Here is a 27,274-nt window from a genome sequence, read left to right on the forward strand (position 1 = left end):
AGTAAATGTTGGTGTTAGAATTCTGGGATTTAGTGTTTTTCTAGGCAGAATTAATGCTCCCTGATGGAGTCCCCAGAGTAAATCTCCATGTCCTCTGTTTTACAAGTGCGTGAATTACTGTACCCTGGTCTTTATTATTGGTGTGTCTCTTCTATGGAGACACGGGGGTATTACTGACTCAATTCTTTTTTTCCCAGCTCTTTGCCATGTAATAATTGATCCTGAGCAAGATACGTAACCTCTCTAAGCCCCAGTTTTTAATGAGAATCATCGTGCCGTTCAGAGGTTGTTAGGAAAGGATACAGTAAAATGGAAGAAAAAAAAAAAGTGCTTAACACAGTGCTAGGAGTATGGTCAATAGTGAAAAACTGGTACCTACCAGGTTTGAACATATACCCTGAGGCTAGTGCTTTCTGATGCGTGCACGTAAGGATCGCTCTGTCCATCTCCAGAAACAGAGAAGTCAAGTTCTGTCCTCGCGTCGTGAACCGGATAAAATCTCAGCTCAACGACTCCCAACTTGCCGTGGGCCAAGTCCCGGTCTGGCTCCCGCCCAAAGACTACAAGTCCCAGCATGCCGCTCGCTGGGCCTCGACGGCCCCGCCCCTTCCGCGTTGGCCCGCACGTGGGCGCCGCTCTAGGCACCGCCTCCTCTCGATGCTCCTGTCCTGGGCGCGCGATGGAAACCGGCTGCTGGTTGCTTGGCGGCGAGTTCGAGGACTCGGTGTTCGAGGAGAGGCGGGAGAGGCGGCCTGCACCGCTTGCGTCCTACCGCGCCAAGCTCTGCGAGCCGCAGGTGAGAAAGCGGGGCCTCTCGGCCTCATCCCAGCCCCCGGGCCTCGCGCTCCCGGGTCCCGGCCCGACAGCGCTTCAGACGCCCCAAGGCCGCGTGGCCTACGCCCGAACCCAAACCCTCCCGGCACGAGTCCTGCGTCCACGCGGACTCCCTGGTGTCCCTTCCCCTACTCGAGCCGCAGCCGGCTGGGCCCGGCCCCCTCTGCCCCCGAGGGAATCCCCGCGCCGTCGGCCATCAACTCGCACCTGGCGTCCGGCCTGCCTCCCGGAGGCTCGCTGGCCTCACGCCCCTGCTCTAAAATCTGTAGTTGCTCCCGTGGAACTTCACTGCTTCTGCTGCCGGGCAGTCAGGGCCCCCAGAAATCCAGCCCCCGCCCACTTTTCAGACCTCAGTGTTGTCTGCTCCCTGAACCGTGACGCCCGACCCACGGGCCTGCCCTTGTTCACTGAGTTCCCCCTGCCCATGTTAACCCCGTTCAGATGGTCACAATCGTTCAATTATAGACATTTCTCAAGGCGCACCTTAAATGCCACCTCCTCCAAGAAGTCTTTTCTGATTCCCCCTTCCAACCACATATTTTTGTTTTGACTCCTTTTCCCTCTTTTACCTATTAAAGCACTTGTCAGTATCTCATCAAACTCTTAGACCCAGAATGCTTAATGATCACAGGAGCGTGCGTGCTTAACTTTATGTCCTCCACAGTGCCTGGCAGTTTTTGTTCATAGTGGGAACTCCGTGAATATTTTGAATAAGTAGACTATTAACCTGGTATTCTTTTATGTGTGTAAATCTCATCTCACCAATAATAATTCCTTTTTATCAGGTAGTGTTCCAGGCACTGGGCAGGGTTCCTTGACACGTATTGTCTCATTTTTCCTTAAAACCCTTGTACTTGCAGATGTCAGGCACTCAGAAATTACTGAATTTTATGCTTGCTTTATTTCACTTACATTTTCTCCTTGCCACATGCAGTCTTTCAGAGTGACCTTTAGTACTTGATCGTGTAGACTAAAAGCGGGGAATGGGCTTTCAAAGTCATGGGGTACCGCATTAAAAAGCCACGGGTGTGAGATAGGACCCTTGCGTTCCAGCGTTGGCTTTACCGGTTGCCTTTCAAAGTGTCAGTTCCTTATTTGTCATTTGAGAAAAAATAATGTTTGCTGGCTCACAGGTTTATTGTGAGAGTGGAATGAGATAATACTTCGCCGGGTGTGGTATGCTGTATACTTATAAAGTAAAATCCCCAGATCACTTGTCATTAGAATTTACTTGGTAAATGGTAACTGCTCATAAATTCAGGCCCCATTCAAGTCCTCTTGGTTTCCCCAAGTGTAAAACCAGGAGTTTGGGTTAGAAGATCTGTGTTCCCTGCCTGTTTGGTGTGGGACCAGGTGTTTTGCCTTACCAGCACTTCCCTTCTTAGTCTCACCCTTGTTCACAGCTTTTCCCTCCTACTCTTATCAGAATGGGGTATTTAAAGCCATCCCCATCTGCGCTCTTGCGTTTGAAAGCCAATTTTGCTTGATCATTTCCCGGTAGGATGATGAACATTGGATGGAGGTTTGCAGTTATTCAGTTATTGTTCAAGAAGTTGGGATTGGCTGATAATCTAATAGAGTATGTGACTGGAGAGCAATAAAGTGCAAAGGAAAATAATGGGTTCAGTATATAGGCTGTTGTTGGGTTACACAGTACTTCAGGGAGAACAGAAAAACAGTGGTTGCTAGCTTTCTCCACAATGATGAATCAGGCTAAGGAGGGAAACGATTACTAATTAACGATATTACTAATTAACAGGGGGGCAATGATACCCAAGCAACTCTTTTAGAAATAGAACCAAGAAATTTTGATGTGATGGTGGAACCATCACAAATGCAGTTACGTTTGAATTAATAATAGTGTGTAACTGACTTCATTCAGCCTCAGTGTGTTTTACTCTGAGTAAAAGGGAGGATGGGGGACTTCCCTGAGGTCACAGTGGTTGAGAATCTGCCTGCCAATGCAGGGGACACGGGTTCAATCCCTCATCTGGGAAGATCCCACATGCTGCAGAGCAACTAAGCCCGTGTGCCACAGCTACTGAACCTGCGCTTTAGAGCCCGTGAGCCACAACTACTGAAGCCCGCGCGCCTAGAGCCTGTGCTCTGCAACGAAGAGTAGCCCCTGCTCGCTGCAACTAGAGAAAGCCCATGCACAGCAACAAAGACCCAATGCAGCCAGAAATAAAAACATTTTTTTAAAAAGGTGGGAGGGGGGGAGGATGAGATACTTTGGAGCTGGAAAACTGGCACACAGTGCTTCTCGTCATTCGTGTTTTCTCATCTTAATGTTCTTTATGCAATAATCAAAAAAGATCTATCCATAGGGTTTAAATCAGTAGAAAAGTGAATAAAATATTCCAGATGGGCATTTCCTGAGACTTTTCTCCTATAGCACTTTGGCATTTGATTGCACGGAAGCCACCTTTCAGCCTTCATCTCTATTTCCTCTTTGCGTCGATTCTACTTTTGACTTTTACACTTTCATAGTAGCACTATAATGACAGTTCTTCTTTTCTGTGTCCTCTCCGTAAAGAGTTGTCAATCCCTATTCCATCCACCCTAAAAATTTCTCTGCAGGAAAACATCTCAGTCTAAAGAACCATCGTGAACTGTGCTAGTTCAATGTAGGTTCCCAAGCATCACAACCCCAAATTGGAAATGCTGTAGATAAAACCATATACTTTTGTGTTTTAGTTAAGAGGTATTGTATTATTGGTATATTTACTACTTGTGATAATTTTCATAAAAACTGGGCCACCGTTAGAATTGTCATTCTTCTTTGTCAGGTGTTTTCCTGAGTCTTATCCTGAAGAATTATGTCTTTTTTGAGGTTTAATCAATTATAAATGGGAAATTGCTTCTGAGTAGGGGGTGGAAAAGTGTAGTTTCATTCTCTATAATATGCTGTTTTCACAATTTCTAGTGGTTTTATGAAGAAACGGGGAGCAATGATGATGTTGAAGCTCTGACTATCCAGAAATTCAAAGGGGACCTGGCCTACAGACGGCAGGAGTATCAGGTAGAATTTAACATATAGAAGACTGCACTACTTGAAATGGGCTTTTGTTCTGTCCATTACAGTATATTTAAATAACAGTATACTGAGTTATGAGTGTGTTGTTTGTGAAGATGAATTTAATCTTTTGTGATATGTGTTTGTAATCTTAGAATCCCAAGTTTCTAGCTCTGTATAATTTGTTTTGTTTCCTGTAACTCCAGTATAGAGAGCTTGTTGGGATCCTTGTAGGTCTGTTTCCCCAGGTTCTGTATCTCCTAATTATGTGGGAACCTCTAGCACAGATACCTCATGGGGCCACAGGAACAAAGCACCCGAAAATGTGTAAGAAAAGGAAAGAACTAACAACTAGATTAGTTGTCAGCTTGCTTTATTTAGAGGCTTCGTGTCATCTTCACAAGAGTCCTGTTGTTATTTTGCTGAGGTGAAAAGGTTATACAGCAAGTTAGTGGCAAACCCAGGATTCACATTCTGGTCTTTTGGGCTCCAGAATGCTTTATTTATAGTCTCCAGCCATTTTTTCTCTACCTTTCAGAAAAAGAGTACTGACTAAAATGCTCAAGTCTTCCTTTAGTTCATTGTAGGCTCAGTTATAACATTACCTTCTGCCTAGGAAACACGTCACCCCCATGACTGAATTCTTTTTCTACTGTGTTTTCTGCCTTTCTTTTCATCCCTTCCCTTCATTTTCCTTTATTTAACAAATATTTGCCAGAAAGCACTGCAGGAGTATTCCAGTATCTCAGAAAAACTGCCATCTACGAATTTTGCCATGAAAAGGGATGTCCAGGAAGGCCAGGCTCGGTGTCTCGTTCACCTGGGGAGGCACGAGGAAGCCCTGGAGATTGCTACAAACTTGGTGAGTGGTTTCTGTGCGTATTTCCATTTGCTTCCCTAGGATGGCTGAATGGTTTATTTTGTAAAAAACAAAACAAAACAAAAGACAACTTGTTGCAGCTAAATCTGTGTGTTTGGATAAGCAGAAGAAAATTGTCAGTGGTGGAAGAACTTTATTATGATGAACAGTTTGGAGGTCTAGACATAATCATTTGCTTGTAATATTTTTTCCTGTGTTATGCTCAGAATTTTTCGTTGCCTGAAAATCTCACTTGCAAAGGTTTTTTTTTTTTTTTTTTGGCTGTGTCGGGTCTTAGTTGCGGCATGCAGGATCTTTCATTGAGGTGTGCGGACTTCTCTTTAGTTGTGGTGTGCAGTTTTTTTCTCTTTCTAGTTGTATCACACAGGCTTCAGAGCATATGGGCTCTAGTTGAGGAGCGCGGGCTCAGTAGTTGCGGTGTGCGGGCTTAGTTGCCCCGCGGCATGTGGGATCCTGGTTCCCCGACCAGGGATCGAACCCACATTCCCTGCACTGGAAGGCAGACTTTTTAGCACTGGACCACCGTGGAAGTCTCACTTGCAAAGGTTTTTACTCTTGTTAGGAGTAAATACTCAGAGTGGAAGGATTATGTGATGTGTTTTCTTCTTTAGGTGTTTTGTTGTTGTTTAGATTTTTATTTTCCAAAATTTCTACAATGAATATATATTACTTTTATAAACAGGAAAAAAGTTTCCCAAAAAATGACTAAATATCATACTAGGCCAAGCTTAATCCTTTTTATTCTTAAATGGAGTCTGCAGAATTTTTTTTAAGGAATTTAATAAAAGCAGGGTTTTTTGCAATTCTATATCCTGCTTGTTTTTGTTTTCAGATTAAAGCACCTACAGTTTTTAGTGTAAATTTTATATGGGGACAAGTCTAAGTCGACCAGTCCTAGTTTATAGATGACCAGTTTTCTTCCTCAGAGGGACTTCATGAGGCACTGAGGCTCTGATCTTGAATCCTGTGGATCTCGTTGACCAGAGGTCAGCCTGAAGTACGCAGCCAATTGAGTTGTCCTCCTCCGTTTCATTAACTAAGAGAAATCCCACAATTTGCTTGCCGGGGTTCATTGCATAGGACCTCAGCCTCTTGCAGTGAGAGGAACCCTTGGTGGTAATTGTCTTCGGAACATGGAAAACAGCTGTGTTTTGTTCACTCTTTTTCTCCCCTCTACTAATTGTGGGTTAATTCTTAAGCTGGAAGATAAGATTACCCTGTTAAGGAAGCACATGGCGTGAACACAGTGAACTTGGCGGGGTTTAATGGTGTTCAGTCTCCCTGGTCTGAAAATTAACAGCAACTTCGGTTCTTTCAGTTGCTTTTTCTAGACATCAGTCACCCATCCTTCCTCACTGTTCTGCTCTCCCATCGCCTCTCTCTTCCTCACATCATCTGCATATCACTGTTGTGCTTTGTCTCCCCCCCAGACCACCGAAAGCAGTGACAGGTGGATTAGTGTCAGGGGCTGGACTGGCTCTCTGGTTCCTTCTAGCTTAGTGAGTCTCTGCTGTTGTGGCTCAGAGAAGGATTTGTTGCCAGCAGATGCCATCCAGAGCTTGGGATAGTTACCAGGCAGGAGGAAGGACCAGTCAGAACACCTTCAGCTCCTCTGTCAGGACTTTGAGAACTGGTCCTTGGGCTGCTGGGCATCCTGGTGGGCAGGAGTGTTGGGGAAGAAATGGCAGCATAGGCTAATAGGTCTCACCCCTTTCTTTGGGTCTCTTCACATGATCTCAGTGGAGCCTGCCCATTTGCATGGTTTTCTCATTTCCTGATGCCCTGTGTTTTGTTTTCTTTTTCCCTACTTGTAGGCCCTCTTCTTGTTACTCGCTCCGGCCCGTTTCTGGGTTTTGTCCCAGTGGTTATTGCCCCCTCGTGCTCTGGAGTGGGCAGGTCATGACCCAGCATTGAACAAAACACAGTGAGTCTTGGAGTGCCCAGCAGGATATGAACATTTTATGCTCACAACTTCTACTGAAGTTTATTCACCTCTCTTCTTAATCATTTTTGGATAAAATTTGTAATGGAACTTATTTCTTTCTTTTTCTTTTATTTTGGCTGCCAGTGCAGCAAAAAATTTGTTCTTCGTTGCTGTGTGCAGGCTTTCCCTAGCTGCGGCGAGCAGGGGCTACTCTTTGTTGCAGTGCACGGGCTGCTTACTGCAGTGGCTTCTCTTGTTGCAGAGCACGGGCTGTAGGCTCGCGGGCTTCAGTAGTTGTGGCACACGGGCTTAGTTGCTCCACATGTGGGATCTTCCCTGCCAGGGCTCGAACCCATGTCCCCTGCATTGGCAGGTGGGTTCTTAACCACTGCGCCACCAGGGAAGCCCTGGAACTTATTTCTTAAACAAATAGTTTAAACATCTTATAGCGGCTGATAGGCTCATGTGATAAACTGTGTTAAGGAAACTGCTTTTTGACAGTTACTGACTTTTTTTTCCATTTATCACTTCACAAACATTTATTTCAGTCTTACCATGTGTGCAGTTCTGGGTTCGGTGCTAAGGAGACAGAAAACCATGTCCATACTCTGCCCATACATTGCTGACCTAGTGTCTAGTGGGAGAATCCTAAGCCAGCTAACACGCGTCAGCTCTTCTGAAGTACCTTTATTCTGTGACTTCTAGTGGGACCGATCGTAGCTCTGCTACTTACTAGCTGTGTGACGTCAGGCAGCTTATCTGACTTCTCTCTTAGGACTCAGTTGCCTCAACTATAAAATGGGGATAGTGGTAGAGTCTATTTTAAAGGATTGTCTTGAGGATTAAATGAGTAAAGCACTTAGAGTAGTGTCTGGCATATGGTAAGCGCTCTGTAAATGTTAACTCTCGTCGTCATCATTGCATTATAGAAGGAGTTGCAGTACTGTGCACACAAACTCGTTTAAATGGAATGTAGTTTCCAGAGAGTTCTTTACTAGCTAGGCCATCAAAACCATGGTCTGCGTGCTCCACCCTACCCCACCACATACTTGCTTCCGCAATCTGAAAATGTTTGTAAACAGTAGAGAGCACTATAGACTGTAGAGGAAAGGTGGCGTTTGCTGTAGGTAGTTTATTCGCGTTGCTTTCACTATTATAAATAAAAAACATAAAGATGTATTACTCAACAGTTATTAGACATCTGTTATGTCTGAGGTGCTGTGCTCTACTAGGAATTCAGCATTGAACAAAAACTTCTGGAACTTAATGGTCTCTGGGGAAGGACAGAATACTGAACAATAGTAATAATAAAACCAGATCAGATCTGTCATCGGGAAGGTATAGTATGACTGAATAGGTTACATGAGGCTTTATTTCCTGTCTTTTCACTCAATATATGAATACTTAGAATCCTCCTCAAGCTTTCACTCACTGGTCAGCCAGTTTCTTCCAGCTGCATGCTGGGTAGGTTTTTTTTTGGTTTTTTTTTTTTGCGGTACGTGGACCTCTCACTGTTGTGGCCTCTCCCGTTGCGGAGCACAGGCTCCGGACGCGCAGGCTCAGCGGCTATGGCTCACGGGCCTAGCCACTGCGCGGCATGTGGGATCTTCCCGGACCGGGGCATGAACCCGTGTCCCCTGCATCGGCAGGTGGACTCTCAACCACTGCGCCACCAGGGAAGCCCCATGCTGGGTAGTTTTACTCATATTTCTTGCTCAGTTCTATGCAGGGGCTTGATCTGAATACTAGTAGGCCAGGTTTTCCTTAGACTTAAAATGAACTGAATCTCTACAGACTTTAACTTAGAAAAAGGAGGCTTGTTTCCCTAACCCACAGGGCTTTTGCCATTTGGCAAGTTAGGCAAGAGGTGATGGCTCTGATTAAGGAGACTTGAAAAGGATTTTCTGATCAGAAGGAAACCAAGCAATCCCCTCCAGCCAGAAATAATTGGCCCTGCTAATAGTTACCAGAGAGGGCATTTGGATTCAGTTATGCATCACGAAACACTGAGAGCTGCAGGGCCATCCTGTTTAGGATATCTAGGCCAAGTAAAATTTGGAAATAGAGTCCATTTGAATCCTCAAGGAAATTACGATTTGGATTTTTAGAAAGCCTGGAATATTAAAATGGAACCATTAGCACAGGGTATAAAAAAGTTGGCTTGGGTCTTTCAGATATCTGGCTGAAGACAATAAAGATTATAATACAAATGGAAAATAAACCGACACAGAGGTTTTTGGTGCTGAACTTTGCCAGGCCACTATCACCTGGATTATGTGACTGTTGTGACATTAGGGTGTTTGGGAATGACTGGTGATTATTTTGTTAGGTTAGTTTATATTTCTCTAGGTTTATGGTTTTGAACTGAGATCTATTGAAAAATATTTAGTTCACCCTACTTGTGTGGCTACTTGTCATTTATAACATGTACAACTTGGATTTTTAGGCATCTTCATTTTTATATGGGAAACATTCCATAGTTTAAACTTCCTAATCTTTTTTTTTTCTCCTTAGGAAAATAAGGCAACTAACACAGACCATTTAACCACTGTGCTCTACCTCCAGTTTGCTATTTGTTCAAGTTTGCAGAACTTGGAGAAAACAATTTTCTGCCTACAGAAACTGATTTCTTTGCATCCCTTTAATCCTTGGAACTGGGGCAGATTGGGAGAGGCTTACCTGAATCTGGAGCCAGTGCTTGCAGCATTGCTTGCGTCATCTCAGAAACAGAACAGTTTCACCTCGAGTGACAAGGCTATCAAATCCTCTTGTCCCCACTCAGGAAAAGACTGTCTTTTGTGTTTCCCTGAAATGTTGCCCGAGAGCTCTGCGTTATCTGTGGAAACGAGCAGTGGTAATAACCAGAAGAATGAGAAAGCTTTAAAAAATATTCAAAACTGTATGGCAGAAGAGAGAGCAGCAGTGTTGCTAGAAACTCAGATGAAAGCCTGTGCCTCTTTTATACGAACCAGGTAAGCTAAGAGTGAATTAAACACACATGGTGCTAACCTCAGAGTAAAGGTTTTATTTTTCTAATTTTAAGCTTCTAAAAATTCTAGGCCACACACTTAGTATATGTTTTTAAGATTTTTCCCATGGTCTAGATAGAATCCTTTGAATGCATCCTTTTAGCATGTAAGATTTAAAAACAAAACTATGTTTGCTCAAAAATACAACTTGTATCATCACTCAAGATAAAAGGTTAAAATTGGCAGCCATTAAAATTAGGAAAGAAAATTAAATGTATAAAACATTGACAAAGGGGGAAGCGATACATACATATATATTTTTTTAACATCTTTATTGGAGTATAATTGCTTTACAATGGTGTGTTAGTTTCTGCTTTATAACAAAGTGAATCAGCTATACATATACATATGTCTCCATATCTCTTCCCTCTTGCATCTCCCTCCCTCCCACCCTCCCTATCCCACCCCTCTAGGTGGTCACAAAGCACCGACCTGATCTCCCTGTGCTATGCGGCTGCTTCCCACTAGCTATCTATTTTACATTTGGTAGTGTATATATGTCCGCGCCACTCTCTCACTTTGTCCCAGCTTACCCTTCCCCCTCCCCATGTCCTCAAGTCCATTCTCTGGTAGGTCTGTGTCTTTATTCCCGTCTTGCCCCTAGGTTCTTCATGACCTTTTTTTTTTTTTTTTTAGATTCCATATATATGTGTTAGCATATGGTATTTGTTTTTCTCTTTCTGACTTACTTCACTCTGTATGATAGACTCTAGGTCCATCCACCTCACTACAAATAACTCAATTTTGTTTCTTTTTATGGCTGAGTAATATTCCATTGTATATATGTGCCACATCTTCTTTATCCATTCATCTGTTGATGGACACTTAGGTTGCTTCCATGTCCTGGCTATTGTAAATAGAGCTGCAATGAACATTTTGGTACATGACTCTTTTTGAATTATGGTTTTCTCAGGGTATATGCCCAGTAGTGGAATTGCTGGGTCGTATGGTAGTTCTATTTGTAGTTTTTTAAGGAACGTCCATACTGTTCTCCATAGTGGCTGTATCAATTTACATTCCCACCAACAGTGCAAGAGTGTTCCCTTTTCTCCACACCCTCTCCAGCATTTATTATTTTTAGACTTTTTGATGATGACCATTCTGACCAGTGTGAGATGATATCATTGTAGTTTTGATTTGCATTTCTCTAATGATTAATGATGTTGAGCATTCTTTCATGTGTTTGTTGGCAATCTGTATATCTTCTTTGGAGAAATGTCTATTTAGGTCTTCTGCCCATTTTCAGATTGGGTTGTATGTTTTTTTGATATTGAGCTGCTGTAAATTTTGGAGATTAATCCTTTGTCAGTTGCTTCATTTGCAAATATTTTCTCCCATTCTGAGGGTTGTCTTTTCGTCTTGTTTATGGTTTCCTTTGCTGTGCAAAAGCTTTAAAGTTTCATTAGGTCCCATTTGTTTATTTTTGTTTTCATTTCCATTTCTCTAGGAGGTGAGTCAAAAAGGATCTTGCTGTGATTTATGTCATAGAGTGTTCTGCCTATGTTTTCCTCTAAGAGTTTGATAGTGTTTGGCCTTACATTTAGGTCTTTAACCCATTTTGAGTTTATTTTTGTGTATGGTGTTAGGGAGTGTTCTAATTTCATTCTTTTACATGTAGCTGTCCAGTTTTCCCAGCACTGCTTATTGAAGAGGCTGTCTTTTCTCCACTGTATATTGTTGCCTCCTTTATCAAAGATAAGGTAACCATATGTGCGTGGGTTTATCTCTGGGCTTTCTGTCCTGTTCCATTGATCTGTATTTCTGTTTTTGTGCCAGTACCATACTGTCTTGATTACTGTAGCTTTGTAGTATAGTCTGAAGTCAGGGAGCCTGATTCCTCCAGCTCCGTTTTTCTTCCTCAAGATTGCTGTGGCGGGCTTCCCTGTGGCGCAGTGGTTGAGAGTCCACCTGCCGATGCAGGGGACACGGGTTCGTGCTCCGGTCCGGGAAGATCCCACATGCCGCGGAGCGGCTGGGCCCGTGAGCCATGGTCGCTCAGCCTGCCTGTCCGGAGCCTGTGCTCCGCAACAGGAGAGGCCACAACAGTGAGAAGCTCGCGAACCGCAAAAAAAAAAAAAAAAAAAAGATTGCTGTGGCTATTCGGGGTCTTTTGTGTTTCCATACAAATTGTGAAATTTTTTGTTCTAGTTCTGTGAAAAATGCCAGTGGTAGTTTGATAGGGATTGCATTGAATCTGTAGATTGCTTTGGGTAGTATAGTCATTTTCACAATGTTGATTCTTCCAATCCAAGAACATGGTATATCTCTCCATTTGTATCATCTTTAATTTCTTTCATCAGTGTCTTATAATTTTCTTCATATAGGTCTTTTGTCTCCTTAGGTAGGTTTATTCCTAGATATTTTATTCTTTTTGTTGCAGTGGTAAATGAGAGTGTTTTCTTAATTTCACTTTCAGATTTTTCATCATTAGTGTATAGGAATGCCAGAGATTTCTGTGCATTAATTTTGTATCCTGCTACTTTACCAAATTCATTGATTAGCTCTAGTAGTTTTCTGGTAGCATCTTTAGGATGCTAAAGATCCTAGTATCTCTATGTATACTATCACGTCATCTGCAAACAGTGACAGCTTTACTTCTTCTTTTCCAATTTGGATTCCTTTTATTTCTTTTTCTTCTCTGAGTGCTGTGGCTAAAACTTCCAAAACTATGTTGAATAATAGTGGTGAGAGTGGGCAACCTTGTCTTGTTCCTGATCTTAGTGGAAATGGTTGCAGTTTTTCACCATTGAAGACGATGTTGGCTATGGGTTTGTCATATATGGCCTTTATTATGTTGAGGAAAGTTCCCTCTGTGCCTACTTTCTGGAGGGTTTTTATCATAAATGGGTGTTGAATTTTGTCGAAAGCTTTCTCTGCATCTGTTGAGATGATCATATGGTTTTTCTCCTTCAGTTTGTTAATATGGTGTATCATGTTGATTGATTTGCGTATATTGAAGAATCCTTGCATTCCTGGAGTAAACCCCACTTGATCATGGTGTATGATCCGTTTAATGTGCTGTTGGATTCTGTTTGCTAGTATTTTGTTGAGGATTTTTGCATCTATGTTCATCAGTGATACCGGCCTGTAATTTTCTTTCTTTGTGACATCTTTGTCTGGTTTTGGTATCAGGGTGATGGTGGCCTCGTAGAATGAGTTTGGGAGTGTTCCTCCCTCTGCTATATTTTGGAAGAGTTTGGGAAGGATAGGTGTTAGCTCTTCTCTAAATATTTGACAGAATTGCCCTGTGAAGCCATCTGGTCCTGGGCTTTTGTTTGTTGGAAGATTTTTAATCACAGTTTCAATTTCATTGCTTGTGATTGGTCTGTTCATATTTTCTATTTCTTCCTGGTTCAGTCTCAAAACGTTGTGCATTTCTAAGAATTTGTCCATTTCTTCCAGGTTTTCCATTTTATTGGCATATAGTTGCTTGTAGTAATCTCTCATGATCCTTTGTATTTCTGCAATGTCAGTTGTTACTTCTCCTTTTTCATTTCTAATTCTATTGATTTGAGTCTTATCCCTTTTTTTCTTGATGAGTCTACCTAATGGTTTATCAATTTTGTTTATCTTCTCAAAGAACCAGCTTTTAGTTTTATTGATCTTTGTTATCGTTTCCTTCGTTCCTTTTTCATTTATTTCTGATCTGATCTTTATGATTTCTTTCCTTCTGCTAACTTTGGGGTTTTTCTGTTCTTCTTTCTCTAATTGCTTTAGGTGTAAGGTTAGGTTGTTTATTTGAGATGTTTCTTGTTTCTTGAGGTAGGATTGTATTGCTATAAACTTCCCTCTTAGAACTGCTTTTGCTGCATACTATAGGTTTTGGGTTGTCGTGTTTTCATTGTCATTTGTTTCTAGGTAATTTTTGACTTCCTCTTTGATTTCTTCAGTGATCTCTTGGTTATTTAGTAGTGTATTGTTTAGCCTCCATGTGTTTGTATTTTTTACAGATTTTTTCCTGTAATTGATATTTAGTCTTACAACGTTGTGGTTGGAAAAGATACTTGAGACAATTTCGATTTTCTTACATTTACCAAGGCTTGATTTGTGACCCAGGATATGATCTATCCTGGAGAATGTTCCATGAGCACTTGAGAAGAATGTGTATTCTGTTTTTGGATGGAATGTTCTATAAATATCAGTTAAGTCCATCTTGTTTAATGTATCATTTAAAGTTTGTGTTTCCTTATTTATTTTCATTTTGGATGATCTGTCCATGGGTGAAAGTGCGGTGTTAAAGTCCCCTACTATGATTGTGTTACTGGCGATATCCCCTTTTATGGCTGTTAGTATTTGCCTTATGTATTGAGGTGCTCCTGTGTTGGGTGCATAAATATTTACAATTGTTATATCTTCTTCTTGGATCGATCCCTTGATCATTATGTAGTGTCCTTCTTTGTCTTTTGTAATAGTCTTTGTTTTAAAGTCTATTTTGTCTGATATGAGAATTGCTAGTCCAGCTTTCTTTTGATTTCCATTTGCATGGAATATCTTTTTCCATCCCCTCACTTTCAGTCTGTATGTGTCCCTAGGTTTGAAGTGGGTCTCTTGTAGACAGCATATATACGGGTCTCATTTTTGTGTCCATTCAGCTAGTCTATGTCTTTTGGTTGGAGCATTTAATCCATTTACATTTAAGGTAATTATTGATATGTATGATCCTGTCACCATTTTCTTAATTGTTTTGGGTTTGTTATTGTAGGTCTTTTCTTTCTCTTGTGTTTCCTGCCTAGAGAAGTTCCTTTAGCGTTTGTTGTAAAGCTGGTTTGGTGGTGCTGAATTCTCTTAGCTTTTGCTTGTCTGTAAAGGTTTTAATTTCTCTGTCAAGTCTGAATGAGATCCTTGCTGGGTAGAGTAATCTTGGTTGTAGGTTTTTCTCCTTCATCACTTTAAATATGTCCTGCCTGTCCCTTCTGGCTTGCAGAGTTTCTGCTGAAAGATCAGCTGTTAACCTTATGGGGATTCCCTTGTGTGTTATTTGTTGTTTTTCCGTTGCTGCCTTTAATATGTTTTCTTTGTATTTAATTTTTGTTAGTTTGATTAATATGTGTTTTGGCATGTTTCTCCTTGGATTTATCCTGTGTGGGACTCTCTGTGCTTCCTGGACTTAACTATTTCCTTTCACATATTAGGGAAGTTTTCAACTATTACCTCTTCAAATATTTTCTCAGTCCCTTTCTTTTTCTCTTCTTCTTCTGGGACCCCTATAATTCGAATGTTGGTGTGTTTAGTGTTGTCCCAGAGGTCTCTGAGACTGTCCTCAATTCTTTTCATTCTTTTTTCTTTATTCTGCTCTGCAGTAGTTATTTCCACTATTTTATCTTCCAGGTCACTTATCCGTTCTTCTGCCTCAGTTATTCTGCTATTGATCCCTTCTAGAGAATTTTTAATTTCATTTATTGTGTTGTTCATCACTGTTTGTTTGCTCTTTAGTTCTTCTAGGTCCTTGTTAAACGTTTCTTTTATTTTCTCTATTCTATTTCCAAGATTTTGGATCATCTCTACTATCATTTTTCTGAATTCTTTTTCAGGTAGACTGCCTATTTCCTCTTCATTTGTTTGGTCTGGTGGGGTTTTGCCTTGCTCCTTCATCTGCTTTGTATTTCTCTGTCTTCTCATTTTGCTTAAGTTACTGTGTTTGGGGTCTCCTTTTCGCAGGCTGCAGGTTCGTAGTTCCTGTTGTTTTTGGTGTCTGTCCCCCGTGGCTAAGGTTGGTTCAGTGGGTTGTGTAGTTTTCCTGGTGGAGGGGACTAGTGCCTGGGTTCTGGTGGATGAGGCTGGATCTTGTCTTTCTGGTGGGCAGGACTGCGTCCAGCTGGGTGCTTTGGGGTGTCCATGGCCTTATTATGATTTTAGGCAGCCTCTCTGCTAATGGGTGGGGTTGTGTTCCTGTCTTGCTAGTTGTTTGGCATAGGGCGTCCTGCACTGTAGCTTGCTGGTCGTTGAGTGGAGCTGGGTCTTGGCGTTGAGATGGAGATATCTGGGAGATTTCCGCCGTTTGATATTACGTGAAGCTGGTAGGTCTCTTGTGGACCAGTGTCCTGAACTTGGCTCTCCCACCTCAGAGGCACAGCCCTGACACCTGGCTGGAGCACCAAGAGCCTGTCATCCACACGGCTCAGAATAAAAAAGGAGAAAAAAAAGAAAGGAAGAAGGAAGAGGATAAAATAAAATAAAGTTATTAAAATAAAAAAAATAATTATTAAAAAAAATTTTTTTAAGTAATTAAAAAACAAAAAACGGACAGAATCCTAGGAGAAATGGTAAAAACAAAGCTATACAGACAAAATCACACACAGAAGCATACACATACACCTTCACAAAGAAAGAAAAAGGGAAAAATACGTATATATCGTTGCTCCCAAAGTCCACCGCCTCAATTTTGGGATGATTCGTTGTCTATTCAGGTATTCCAGAGATGCAGGGTACATCAAGTTGATTGTGGAGATTTAATCCGCTGCTCCTGAGGCTGCTGGGAGAGATTTCCCTTTCTCTTCTTTGTTCTCACAGCTCCCTGGGTTCACCATTGGGTTTGGCCCCGCCTCTGTGTGTAGGTCGCCTTCAGGCTTCTATTCTTCGCTCAGACAGGACGGGGTTAAAGGAGCAGCTGATTCGGTGGCTCTGGCTCACTCAGGCTGTGGGGGAGGGAGGGGTACAGCTGCAGGGCGAGCAGGCAGCAGAGGCCAGCATGAAGTTGCATCAGCATGAGGCGCGCTGTGTGTTCTCCCTGGGAAGTTGTCCCTGGATCCCGGGACCCTTGCAGTGGTGGGCTGCACAGGCTCCCAGGAGGGGAGGTGTGGATAGTGACCTGTGCTTGCACACAGGGGAAACGATATTTTAAAGAAGGAATTTTTCACTCACATTCCACAGAAAGCTACCGAAGAAGGAAATCTGCTCGTGTGTTCAAATCATTCTTAATAACACAAATAAACAACGTTTAATTCATTCTACAGGGAATTCCCATGGTTCAGGGACTCCCATGGTTTTGGATCCATAGTGTATAAGAGTTTAGGGAGAGGGGAGAGTACACTGGACCAGTTCTGTAATTTATGAGAGAAACAGACTCTGTTAGGTCTCAGATAATACCAAAAAACATAGCATTGGGTTTTGTTTTGTTTATTTTTATTTTTTTTTAACTCTGAAGAATTCAAGAAATATTGATGTTAACAGTGAGTCTTACTGAAAAGCGGTATCTATTTGGCAGATTTTAAACTTCCTTCAGCGGATGTTTATTTAGCATTGCCTATATCACTTTAATTCAGAAGTGCATTGAATGACATCTGGGTTCCAGGCACCTGCTGGGGCCTGGGATCATAAAGATCATCAAAAAAGAGTCCCTTTCCTTACACTACTGAGTGTATTGAGGAAAACATATGTGCAGTCGGTGCCCAGCAGCACAGGTGCTAAACAGTGTGTCAGTGGCAGAGAACCCTTCAGGGACCAGTACCCGGGAGCTGTGCAGAGTGGCAGGAAGAAGGACCTCCACAGATGGAATGGGGCTCCTGGGAACATTTGTCAGTTGTGTAGACGAATGTACTCGATGCTGTGTATCCATTATTTCATTTTAACCCTCACCACTCTCTGGGGTGCATGTTGGGATCCCAGTGTACAGACTGGGGAGCTGATTTGGAATCATGCCCAAGGTGGCGCAGCTGTGAAGTGCTGCCAGGATCTGGACCCAGATCTTTGACTCCAGAGCCTGTGTTCTTGCCAGGATATCTTGCGAGAGAGAAAGCACGGCCCAAGGAGTGGAAGGGCTGGTGTAGCATGGTGGTGTCACGTGGTCCGGTGCAGTGAGAGCAGCTTTGGTGGCAGGAGACCGAGAGGTGGGCTGTGGACCCTGAGACCAGAACAGCGTCATGAGCAGGAGGCAGGACCTTGGAGTCAGATCCCATTTTAAGGGACCTAATAAATCGTTGTTATTGAGGGAATTAGCCTGGACTTCTGCACTTGTTCACTCACCGTCTGACCTTGCACAAATTACTTCAGCTCTCCGGTCTCCAGTTTCCTCATCTTGACAGATGGAGAAATGGGGGAAATGGCTACTTTGTAGAGTTGTGAGGTTTAAAGTATCTGAAGCACTTACTGTAGTATGCATTGTGCGTAAACATTTGGTAAATGTTGTACTTCTGCTGTTTTGTTTTTATTAGCACAGGGTGTTAAATGTCATCTTAAAGAGTTTGGTCCTTATGCCGAAGGTCTGAAGAATATTTAAATGTTTAAGTGGTGTGACAAGAGCTCGGATTTCGAGGGAGATCTGGTGGCTAGGAGGACGTATTAGAGGAAGGAGTTTGGATCCAGGGACACAAGGGAAGGGGCTGTGGACCAATCAGTGGATGGTGCCGAGGCCCTGACCTAGCACAGTGCGCTGAGAATCACAAGGGGAAATGGATGGCACTGAGGGTGGAACAGACAGGACTTGGTGACGAGCTGAATGTGTGGGTAGGCCGGGGTGGGGAGGGGAGGACAGAAGGGTCAGACAACCCTGAAGAGTCTGCCTTGTGCGTGAGGGCGGATGCTGGTGCCTCCACTGAGACAGGACAGGGCTGGAGAGCAGAGCGGATCGAGGGTGGGAATCCAGCTGGAGTTTTCCATTAGAAGTGGGAGCTGAGCTCAGAAGAAGGGAAGTGTAGAGGTTGAGCTCTAGGAAAGATCAGCGATCAGATGGGGTGAGAAGCTTTGAAAGCGAGAGGTCTTGTGAGACCTTTGAGAAGGCACTTTCAGTAGCGATGCGGTGACAAGGCAGACTGCAGAGGACTGAGGGTGAATGAACATGAAATGGAGGCAGCAAGGGTAAGCTGTATTTTCAGGTAACTTCAGGAGCAAGAGAGAGAAAGCAAGGACATAAAGAGGCCACGCGTATAAGTGCCTCCAGAGGCCAGGTAAGGTGATGTGAAGAGTCAGAGTGAAGGCCAGTGAGGTCATGTTCTTTTATAAAACTCCAGCGGCTTCCCATTGCACTTATGTAAACTCCACGTTTCTTTCCGTGGCCTGCAGGGGCTTATGTGAGTTGGCCCTGCCTGTCTTTTTCTCCTCTTTCACTACAGTTTGTTTTCTTCTTGGCTGTGTTCCGGCCACAGAGATCTTCCTGATTTCCAGACTCGGCAAGCTGGTTCTTCTGGCAGGGCCCCCTTCCCCTGGCCAAGCCCTCTTCCCGCCGTGAGCCTGCGGCTGGCTGCTCACCATCTGAGCCTTAGCTTGAGCGGTAGCTCAGAAAAGCCTTCCATCACTGCCCTGTCTGAGGTGGACGCTTCGTCCACCCTGTCTTGAGTTTTTGTTTCATAGTCTTCGTCACTGCCTGTGGTGATCTTATTTGCTTGTGCTTTGCTCTCCTTCTGTTCCTTGAGGCAGAAACCTGTCTGTTTTGCTCACCAACGTCCCTCAATGCCTAGAGTAGTGTGGGGGGCATTTCTCAAGGCAGGAAGTGAGTGAACAGGAGAGCTGAGTGCTTCTGGACGTAGCAGTGAGGCCTGAGGGGAATTGGAAAAATCTGCAGTCAGCATTTTAGAAAACAGAGAAGAGCAGGAGGTGTGGGAGGAGAGAAGAGGAGACCAGGCCAGGACCGTGACGGGGAGACCGGGGTGAGCCAGGTGCAGAGTGGCCCTGCGAGGGCCGTGGAGGGGATGGCCCTGCTGTGGGTAACGGAAGCGTGCTAGAGATCCTGTTAGTCCTTGAGGCCCAGGGAGATGGAAGGGTCATAGAGCACCGACTTCAGAGAGCTACATCCTGACACTTCTGGGAGGAGCCTTTGATGGGGAGGTTTGTTCTTTTCACTCTGCATTGTTTGTGCTTTTCAATCACTTGACTTCTACAGGAAGCTCTTTTGAGGCTTGCTCTGTAAAGATTCCTTTGAGAAGTTTTGGTCTATGAATTTTAGAAAAGATAACTCTCCAGTGTAAAGTTGGGCAATTTGTTGAGAGTAAGGAGCTTTCAGGATTCAAATGAAGGTGAGGACCTTCTCTTTGGCCGAGTTGGACTCACATCCAGCCCAGTTCCAGTGCTGTGTATGAACATGTCCTCACTGCTGTCCTTTATGTGAGCCTACACATTGGGACTTTCTGTTTTTCAGGCTTTTGCTTCAGCTCGCCCAATCTCAGCAAACATCGTTTGCTTTGGAGAGGAACTTAAAGACTCAGCAGGAAATTGAAGCTAAAATGAAAGGGTTCAGCTTCAAAGAAGACACTTTGCTGTTGATAGCAGAGGTGAGTGTGTCCTCTAGGGTTTATGTGAAACAAAGTATCATAGATATTTTTCCTGGCTCCGAGACCATTTTTTAAAAAACAGGGCCAAATCGCGTCTTCTGAAGGACTTCTGTCTCCCTCCTTTACGTGCCTTTTGATCACTTAACCCCCGAAAGTGGCCTCTTCATCCCCTCTGAGCAGTAGCGTGCTGTGAGGCAGGGGCTGTGTTTCGTTTACTTGTCAGTGCTTGTTAGTACCTGCCTGCTTGAACATCAGAAATGCCCGGTAATTGATTTGTGAATGCTGAATAAGTGAATGAATGAGTGACTTGACATTTGGGCAGCTCTTTTGTCTGTTTTTTCTCCTGTTCATCCTCAGAACAGCCTGGGGGATGGGGGGAGCTGGAGTGAGGCTCATAGAGGCTGTGACTTGCCCTAAGGTCAGATTTTAAGTGGCAGAACTAGTTTGGAACCCATCCAGCTCCAAGTCCATTTTCTTTCTGCTCCACCCTGTTACTACTTTGATGGTTGCAGAGAAATTCAGATGTCAGGTTTTTTTTTTAACTTGGTCTGTGGCAGTTTCTCTCTGAACTCAGAGAGTGATTGCTGGAATTAGATAGCTCTGTGGGGCCCCTCAAAAATTTAAAAATGTCTTATCTTTTCAGCTAGATTTTAAGTTCCTTATAAGTGAGACATCCTTACAAGGTGTCTTAAACATCTTCATATTCTTCCCCATGTGTGACTGGAATAGTAGTCCTCTGCCTGGAAAATGCATGGGAAATACCTGCATTTAAAATAGCTTTTTAAAAAAGAAATGTCTGGGCCCTCTTTGGGATGATAATGTACATTTCATTTTGTGCTGTTACTTTTACTTAACATTGTGACATGAGCATGACCCTGTATCCTTAAATATTTCTTAATTACATACTTTTTTCTTTTTATAGTTGTTTTATTTGAATTAGGGTCCATATAAGGTCCACATACTGTGTTTGATTCTTTTGTCCCTTACATCTCTTTAATGTTATAACAGTTCCCCTTCCCCCTCTTTTTTTTTTGGTGATAAAAAATATATCTAACATAAAATTTGCCATTTTAAATTGCTGTTGAGTGTACAATTCAGTGGCGTTAGTTACATTCACGATGTTGTGCAACCACCAGCACTATTTCCAAAACGTTTTCGTCGCTCCAAATAGAAACACTTTAACCCTACCCCAACCTCTGGTAACCTCTAATCTGCTTTTTGTGTCTATGAGTTTGCCTGTGCTAGATATTTCAAATAGTGGAATCATACAATATTTGTCCTTTTATGTCTGGCTTATTTCACTTAGCATAATGTTTTCAAGGTTCTTCCATATGTATCAGAACTTCATTCCTTTTTATGGCTGAATAATATTCCATTGTGTGTGTGTGTACACATACACCCCACATCCTATTTGTCCATTCATCATCTGTTGATGGGCACTTGCATTGTTTTCTACCTTTTGGCTTTTGTGAATAATACTGCTATGGACATTGGCATACAAGTATCTGTTTGAGTTCCTGATTTCAATTCTTTTGGGCATCTACCTAAGAATGGAGTTGCTGGGTCATCTGGTAATTCTGTGTTTAACTTTTTGAGGAACTGCCAAACTGCATTTTGTTTTATAGGCTGATATTTTTACCTAACATTGTGGTATGATCATGACACTGTATCCTTAAATATTATTTGAGTGCATAATTTTTAATGATTGGATAGTAGTCCAGTTACAGCTTTTGATGAGCTATCATTTATCTACTTAAGTCCTATGTTGGACATTTAACAAATATTCAGTACCGACTTTAATAAGTCTTTGCAAAAAAAAAATCAGTTTTTGTGTTTGTTTTAGAATAGATTACTGGAAATAGAATCACTGGGTTAAAGTATATGAACATTTTAAAGCCTCAAAGCATGTTTCCAAATTGTCATTGAGAAAGATTGGTTCCGGGAATTCCCTGGCAGTCCAGTGGTTAGGACTCTGCGCTTTCACTGCTGAGGGCTCGGGTTTGTCCCTGGTTGGGGAACTAAGATCCTGTAAGTCACGCGGTGTGGCCAAAAAAAAAAAAAGAGAGAAGAAAGGTTGGTTCTGTTTATATATCCTCCAGCAGCATATGAGAATACTGATTTTCCTTCTCCAAACCTAGGTATTAGGTTGAACCATGTGAAATTGTCAATATTCAATCATTTTGACCATAAAACCAGAATTTTATATTGAACAACTTAATATTATTACTTTTTAAAATCTGTACTTTCATTGGTAAAAGTAGCGCTTTTTAATATTACTGTTTATTTGATTACTAATAAAATGAACAATTTTTTCACACATTCATTGGCCATTTATATTTTGTGAAATACCTAGTCATGCTTTTTCTTCGTTATTTATATGTTTCTGCTTTTCTTATTAATTTTAAGAGCTCTTTCTACACTAGGCTTACTAACCTTTTATATGTTGTTTATATAAATACTGTATTTATAAATACAGTATTTCAGTATTTTCTGAAGTTTATGATACTTTTGATATATAGAAGTTTAAGTTTTTATTTGGCCAAAGACTTCTGCAGATTTTCTGACACCTGTGAATGATATACCTGCCGAGCCTGCGTTTTGGAATATTGCATTGTTTGAGTATTACTATTATTCCATTCTCTCTCTTTTTTTTTTTTTTTTTTTTTGCGGTACGTGGGCCTCTCACTGTTGTGGTCTCTCTCGTTGTGGATCACAGGCTCCGGACGCACAGGCTCAGTGGCCATGGCTCACGGGCCTAGCTGCTCCGCGGCATGCGGGATCTTCCCGGACCGGGGCACGAACCCATGTCCCTTGCATTGGCAGGCGGACTCTCGACCACTGCGCCACCAGGGAAGCCCCTCTTTTTTTTTTTAGTTAAAAAAAAAACACTTTTGGTGTTATACCCCAGATTTTAAAATACTGTATTTCATTGAGTCCAAGCAGTCATCAGTCATTAAGAGACATAATTATTTGATGTGCCACTAAAAGAAAAACAAGATGCTCTTTACACTGTGACACACCAGTGGGTATAAGATACATCTTGATTTCAGAAATGTTAAAATACAAAACCAAAAATTGTCTTTGAATTGATGAAAATAACATGCCTTAATAAATCCTGACAGTTGCTTGCTGTTCATCCTGTCAGCTCTAGCCTCAAACAATAAGTAGTCTTTGAAGATTTAAAGCCAGTGGAACCTGTTCTTTGAGTGGGTTTCTAATCCGTCATAATTTGAGTATTCATGGACACATAGGACCTCAGGGTTTGTAGGAAACCTAGGGACCATCTAGTCCAAATCCAAGTGACAGATTCCCTCTACAACATCCCTGCCAAATGGCTCCCTAACTTTTCATGCCGAATCGTGGGAAATGTTTTGGGACTTAATTTTAGTTCACTGTCCTTTACCAAAGGTGGGCTGATCACTTAGCGAGTTCAGATGCAAGCTTCTTACAAACTTAACTTTGTGGGTGTCTTGTCAAAGAGAAGCTAACGCAGAACCTGGACCTGGATCTGACCAGTAGGGAGCAGTATTGTGCCTTCAGAGTGCGGGGCATGCTCTTAAGTCCCTGAGGTTGCTGTGGTAACCTTTCTGGAGGGATGGAGTCTCTCTGTATCAGGGAAGTGTGGACTCAGCTACTTGCTGCTCGACTGTTTGCTGCCTTTGACTTCTTTGGAGAACTTCTAAGAGAAGGGATCTGTGCTCTCTACACAGCAGCAGTTACATTCTGTGCACGCACTGCTTTTCTGTCGTTTACAAGGAGGAAGGATCACTGGTGGTGCATATTCTTGTCAGCTGCAGGTGCTCCATATGACATAAGAAGGTTGACTGTCTCTCCCTGTAGCCTGAACGGTACTGCTGCCATGCTAGTGCTTTGGTGATTTGTTTGCTCAGGGGAAGATGAGACTGGAAGTAGGGGATGTTTTACAAATGTGGTCTTGGATCACTGCTTCTGAATAAACATCCTTTCGATATGTTGAATTGCTAGAGTTGTCACCTAGCTGCTAAAGAAATCCTCTGTACGAAATCATTTACACTTGATAAATAGCGTGGTCTTCATCCCATCATTCCGTGTCTGCTTCCCCTGTTATTGGGACAGGGTTGGTTTTTTTTTCCCCTCCTACTGCAGGTTATGGGTGAAGATATCGTCCCAGAAAAAATAAGAGATGAGGTTCACACAGAGGTGAAGTGTGTTGGCCCTGCAGCCCTGACTGCCTTGGTGATCGCGTCTTCGAAAGAATTTGAAGACAAGTGGTTCAGAAAGATCAAAGACCACTTCTGTCCCTTTGAAAATCAGTTCCATACAGAGATACGGATGTTGGTTTAGTGGCCCCTTTCAAAACAGAACAAAACATCTTGTATTAATTGTGCTGGTTTACTTCAGACAGAATCCACTGCTAATCATGGAATATACTGAATTAAAAACAATTATTTATGTCTTATAAAAATGGCTTCTCTCCCAGCTTATTTCTACTGTGTTCAGTTTTTTGGTTTTTTGTTTTCTTTTTAGATTTCTGTCATTCACTTACGTGAGGCCTACTGCCCCTTTAGAAGATAATCTGTTGGGAAAGTGTATAAAAGAGACTTACAGATTTTATTGTCTTTTAAAAACAGTTATTGTATTATAATCAGCGATGTAAGTATTACGTTGTTTAGGTAAATTCATCAAGAATGACCAAGAATGCTACAGTGTGATAGTAAACCATTTCCAGGAAGGGTGCCTCGAGGTCTGCGAAGGCTCTGAGACTGTACCACACCTGTCAGCCCGCGCATTAACCTGCCAGTGTCATAGATGCTGCAGGAGACTTGATTACTCGTGGCCCAGGGAACAGGATAAGCTTCAGCATACTTGTATCAGTTCCTTTGCCTCCAAGTCCCAAGGCACGTGACACACATGAGCCCAAACGAAAGAGTGTACGTGCAGTGGGGTGCGTTATAGGAGAGGAACCCTGAGCTTAGGAGATGCAGATCCTTTATAACGAACAGTAAGCAGGCCTGCCCTGTGCTCCAGGGGAGAACACTCTCTCTTTTTTAAGGGTGTTTACTTTGCAAGCATTGTTGAGAAGATAGTCTGGAATGAAGGGCTGTAAGTGCCTTGCTCACAAGATGTACAGAAACACGAGACCCATGGAGCTCTGTCTCAGGTGATTATCCTCTCCTTTCAGCCACATCATCTTCAAATGCAAAAGGCTTACTTGAATTATCCAGGGTGGAAGAGCTCCCTTATGAGAAGTGAAATTTAGTAATAGACCAAAAACTTCATCAAGTGTTGTCCCACATAACTTTTTTTTCCCCCGTGGCTAATATTTTATTTTCTTTAAAAATGTTTATGGGCTTCCCTGGTGGCACAGTGGATAAGAATCCGCCTGCCAGTGCAGGGCACACAGGTTCAAGCCCTGGCCTGGGAAGATCCCACATGCCGCTGGGCAACTAAGCCCGTGTGCCACAATTACTGAGCCTGCGCTCTAGAGCCTGTGAGCCACAACTACTGAGCCCACGTGCCACAGCTGCTGGGGCCCGTGCACCTAGAGCCCGTGCTCCGCAACAACAGAAGCCACCGCAATGAGAAGCCCACACACTGCAACGAAGAGTAGCCCCCGCTCGCCGCAACTAGAGAAAGCCACACACAACAACGAAGAACCAAAAAGCAGCCAAAAATAAATAAATAAAAATAAATAAAAATGTTTATGCCTTTGTAAATTATTATAATTACATTTCAATGTTACATTCTTTTTGTTAACATCTTTATTGGAGTATAATTGCTTTGCAGTGGTGTGTTAGTTTCTGCTTTATAACAAAGTGAATCAGCTATACGTATACATATATCCCCATATCTCCTCCCTCTTGCGTCTCCCTCCCTCCCACCCTCCCTATCCCACCCCTCTAGGTGGTCACAAAGCACCGGGCTGATCTCCCTGTGCTATGCAGCTGCTTCCCACTAGCTATCTGTTTTACATTTGGTAGTGTATGTATGTCCATGCCGCTCTCTCACTTTGTCCCAGCTTACCCTTCCCCCTCCCTGTGTCCTCACGTCCATTCTCTACGTCTGTGTCTTTATTCCTGTCCTGCCCCTACATTCTTCAGAAACATTTTTTTTAAGGTACTATATATATGTGTTAGCACATGGTATTTATTTTTCTCTTTCTGACTTACTTCACTCTTTATGACAGTCTCTAGGTCCATCCACCTCACTACAAATAACTCAATTTCGTTTCTTTTTATGGCTGAGTAATATTTCATTGTGTATATGTGCCACATCTTTATCCACTCATCTGTTGATGGACACTTAGGTTGTCTCCATGTCCTGGCTATTGTAAATAGAGCTGCAGTGAACATTGTGGTACATGACTCTCTTTGAATTATGGTTTTCTCAGGGTATATGCCCAGTAGTCCCACACAGCTTTTAATTTTTTTTTTTTTTCTCAGTAGAGGGAAGAAAATTCCAGCCCTGGGCAAAAAGGTGAAGTCATCAGGATTTCCCATCCACTTCACCAGCTCGTTTCTCCCTTTCCCAGGCCCCTTCCCAAAACAGACGAAGGTCTGGTTTTGTTTGTAGTTTGAGACTCTTTTAGTATGAGTGAGAACATGACTAGCAATTGCAGGTTTAGTCATTTATCTCTAATGTGAAACAAAAGACTGTATATTTAACAGGCATTTCAATTTTTAGGAACCATTAAAAAGTATGGAAACCCCTTTACCGCTCCCCACTGCCCCCCATCCCTCCATTGAGTCATTAATAATCACTTACTGGGTCCTGTTAGGGGACAGGGATTGTGTGGTTGCCATGGAGACACTGGTTACTGTGGAGTTGATGGTCTGGTTGTGGGTGGCCTGCAGGATAGAGCCCAAAGGGACCGTGGTTGCCAAGCCCTTCACGACACAGCCTTTGGCTCCCAGGGGCTTCTCGTCTTTCCCCGCTCCCAACCTTTGAATGTGCCCTATTTGTCACCTTTAAGCTTTCAGGCCGGCAACTCAGCCTGGAACCTCTCCCCACCCACTGCCCTCACGTGGCTAATTCGTATTCGGCTTACAGGCCTCCGCCTGGTTTCAGCTTCCGGAAGTCTTGATCCCCAAGTGGTGGTAGGTCTCGCGCTGCTCTTTGACCCCTGTATTGGCCCTTATTATGCTGTCTTGTCATAGCCTGTTTGTTTTCCATGAGACGCTTTAAACTTTGTAAAATCAGGACTGTCTTGTTCATATTTGTATCCCGAGGGCAGAACACCTGGCATCTCGCCAGATGTTTGTGGAGAAGAATCCCTGAATTAATCGGCCAGCATCTTTGTTTGCACAAAAGGTTAATACCTCAAAGGTCTGACAGTGCTGAGGCAGTCCGCTCAGAAACGTTGCCCATTTCTCTTTCTGTAGCTGAAAGCCCTTCCTCCCGTTCATCTCA

At 42.9% G+C, this 27,274-nt stretch overlaps 1 protein-coding gene across 3 annotated transcripts; it reads left to right on the top strand.

Moving 5' to 3' along the window:
• Positions 1-654: 654 nt before the first annotated feature.
• Positions 655-25,528, top strand: LOC309835106 (uncharacterized protein C8orf76). 3 transcript variants are annotated; one of them, XM_082674417.1, is made up of 6 exons: positions 655-796; positions 3,761-3,856; positions 4,569-4,712; positions 9,169-9,626; positions 19,753-19,885; positions 24,392-25,528. In XM_082674417.1, the coding sequence occupies exons 1-6, from the start codon at positions 680-682 to the stop codon at positions 24,437-24,439; spliced, it is 996 nt and encodes a 331-aa protein (XP_082530543.1). In that variant the 5' UTR covers positions 655-679; the 3' UTR covers positions 24,440-25,528. The 3 variants fall into 3 exon arrangements, with proteins under 3 accessions (XP_082530543.1, XP_082530541.1, XP_082530542.1); XM_082674415.1 differs by lacking the exon at positions 24,392-25,528 and adding an exon at positions 23,981-24,312; XM_082674416.1 differs by lacking the exon at positions 24,392-25,528 and adding an exon at positions 24,011-24,312.
• The last annotated feature ends 1,746 nt before the right edge of the window (positions 25,529-27,274 follow it).

The sequence above is a fragment of the Grampus griseus genome (genome assembly GCF_964374135.1).
Source record: "Grampus griseus genome assembly, chromosome: 17".
Taxonomy (NCBI): Eukaryota; Metazoa; Chordata; class Mammalia; order Artiodactyla; family Delphinidae; genus Grampus; species Grampus griseus.

Excerpts from the sequence above, each read along its gene's own strand:
- LOC309835106 (XM_082674415.1), top strand. The coding sequence starts at position 680 with ATGGAAACCGGCTGCTGGTTGCTTGGCGGCGAGTTCGAGGACTCGGTG. Across the intron at positions 3,857-4,568 it reads ACAGACGGCAGGAGTATCAG|AAAGCACTGCAGGAGTATTC; the intron begins GTAGAATTTAAC and ends AATATTTGCCAG. Across the intron at positions 9,627-19,752 it reads GCCTCTTTTATACGAACCAG|GCTTTTGCTTCAGCTCGCCC; the intron begins GTAAGCTAAGAG and ends TCTGTTTTTCAG.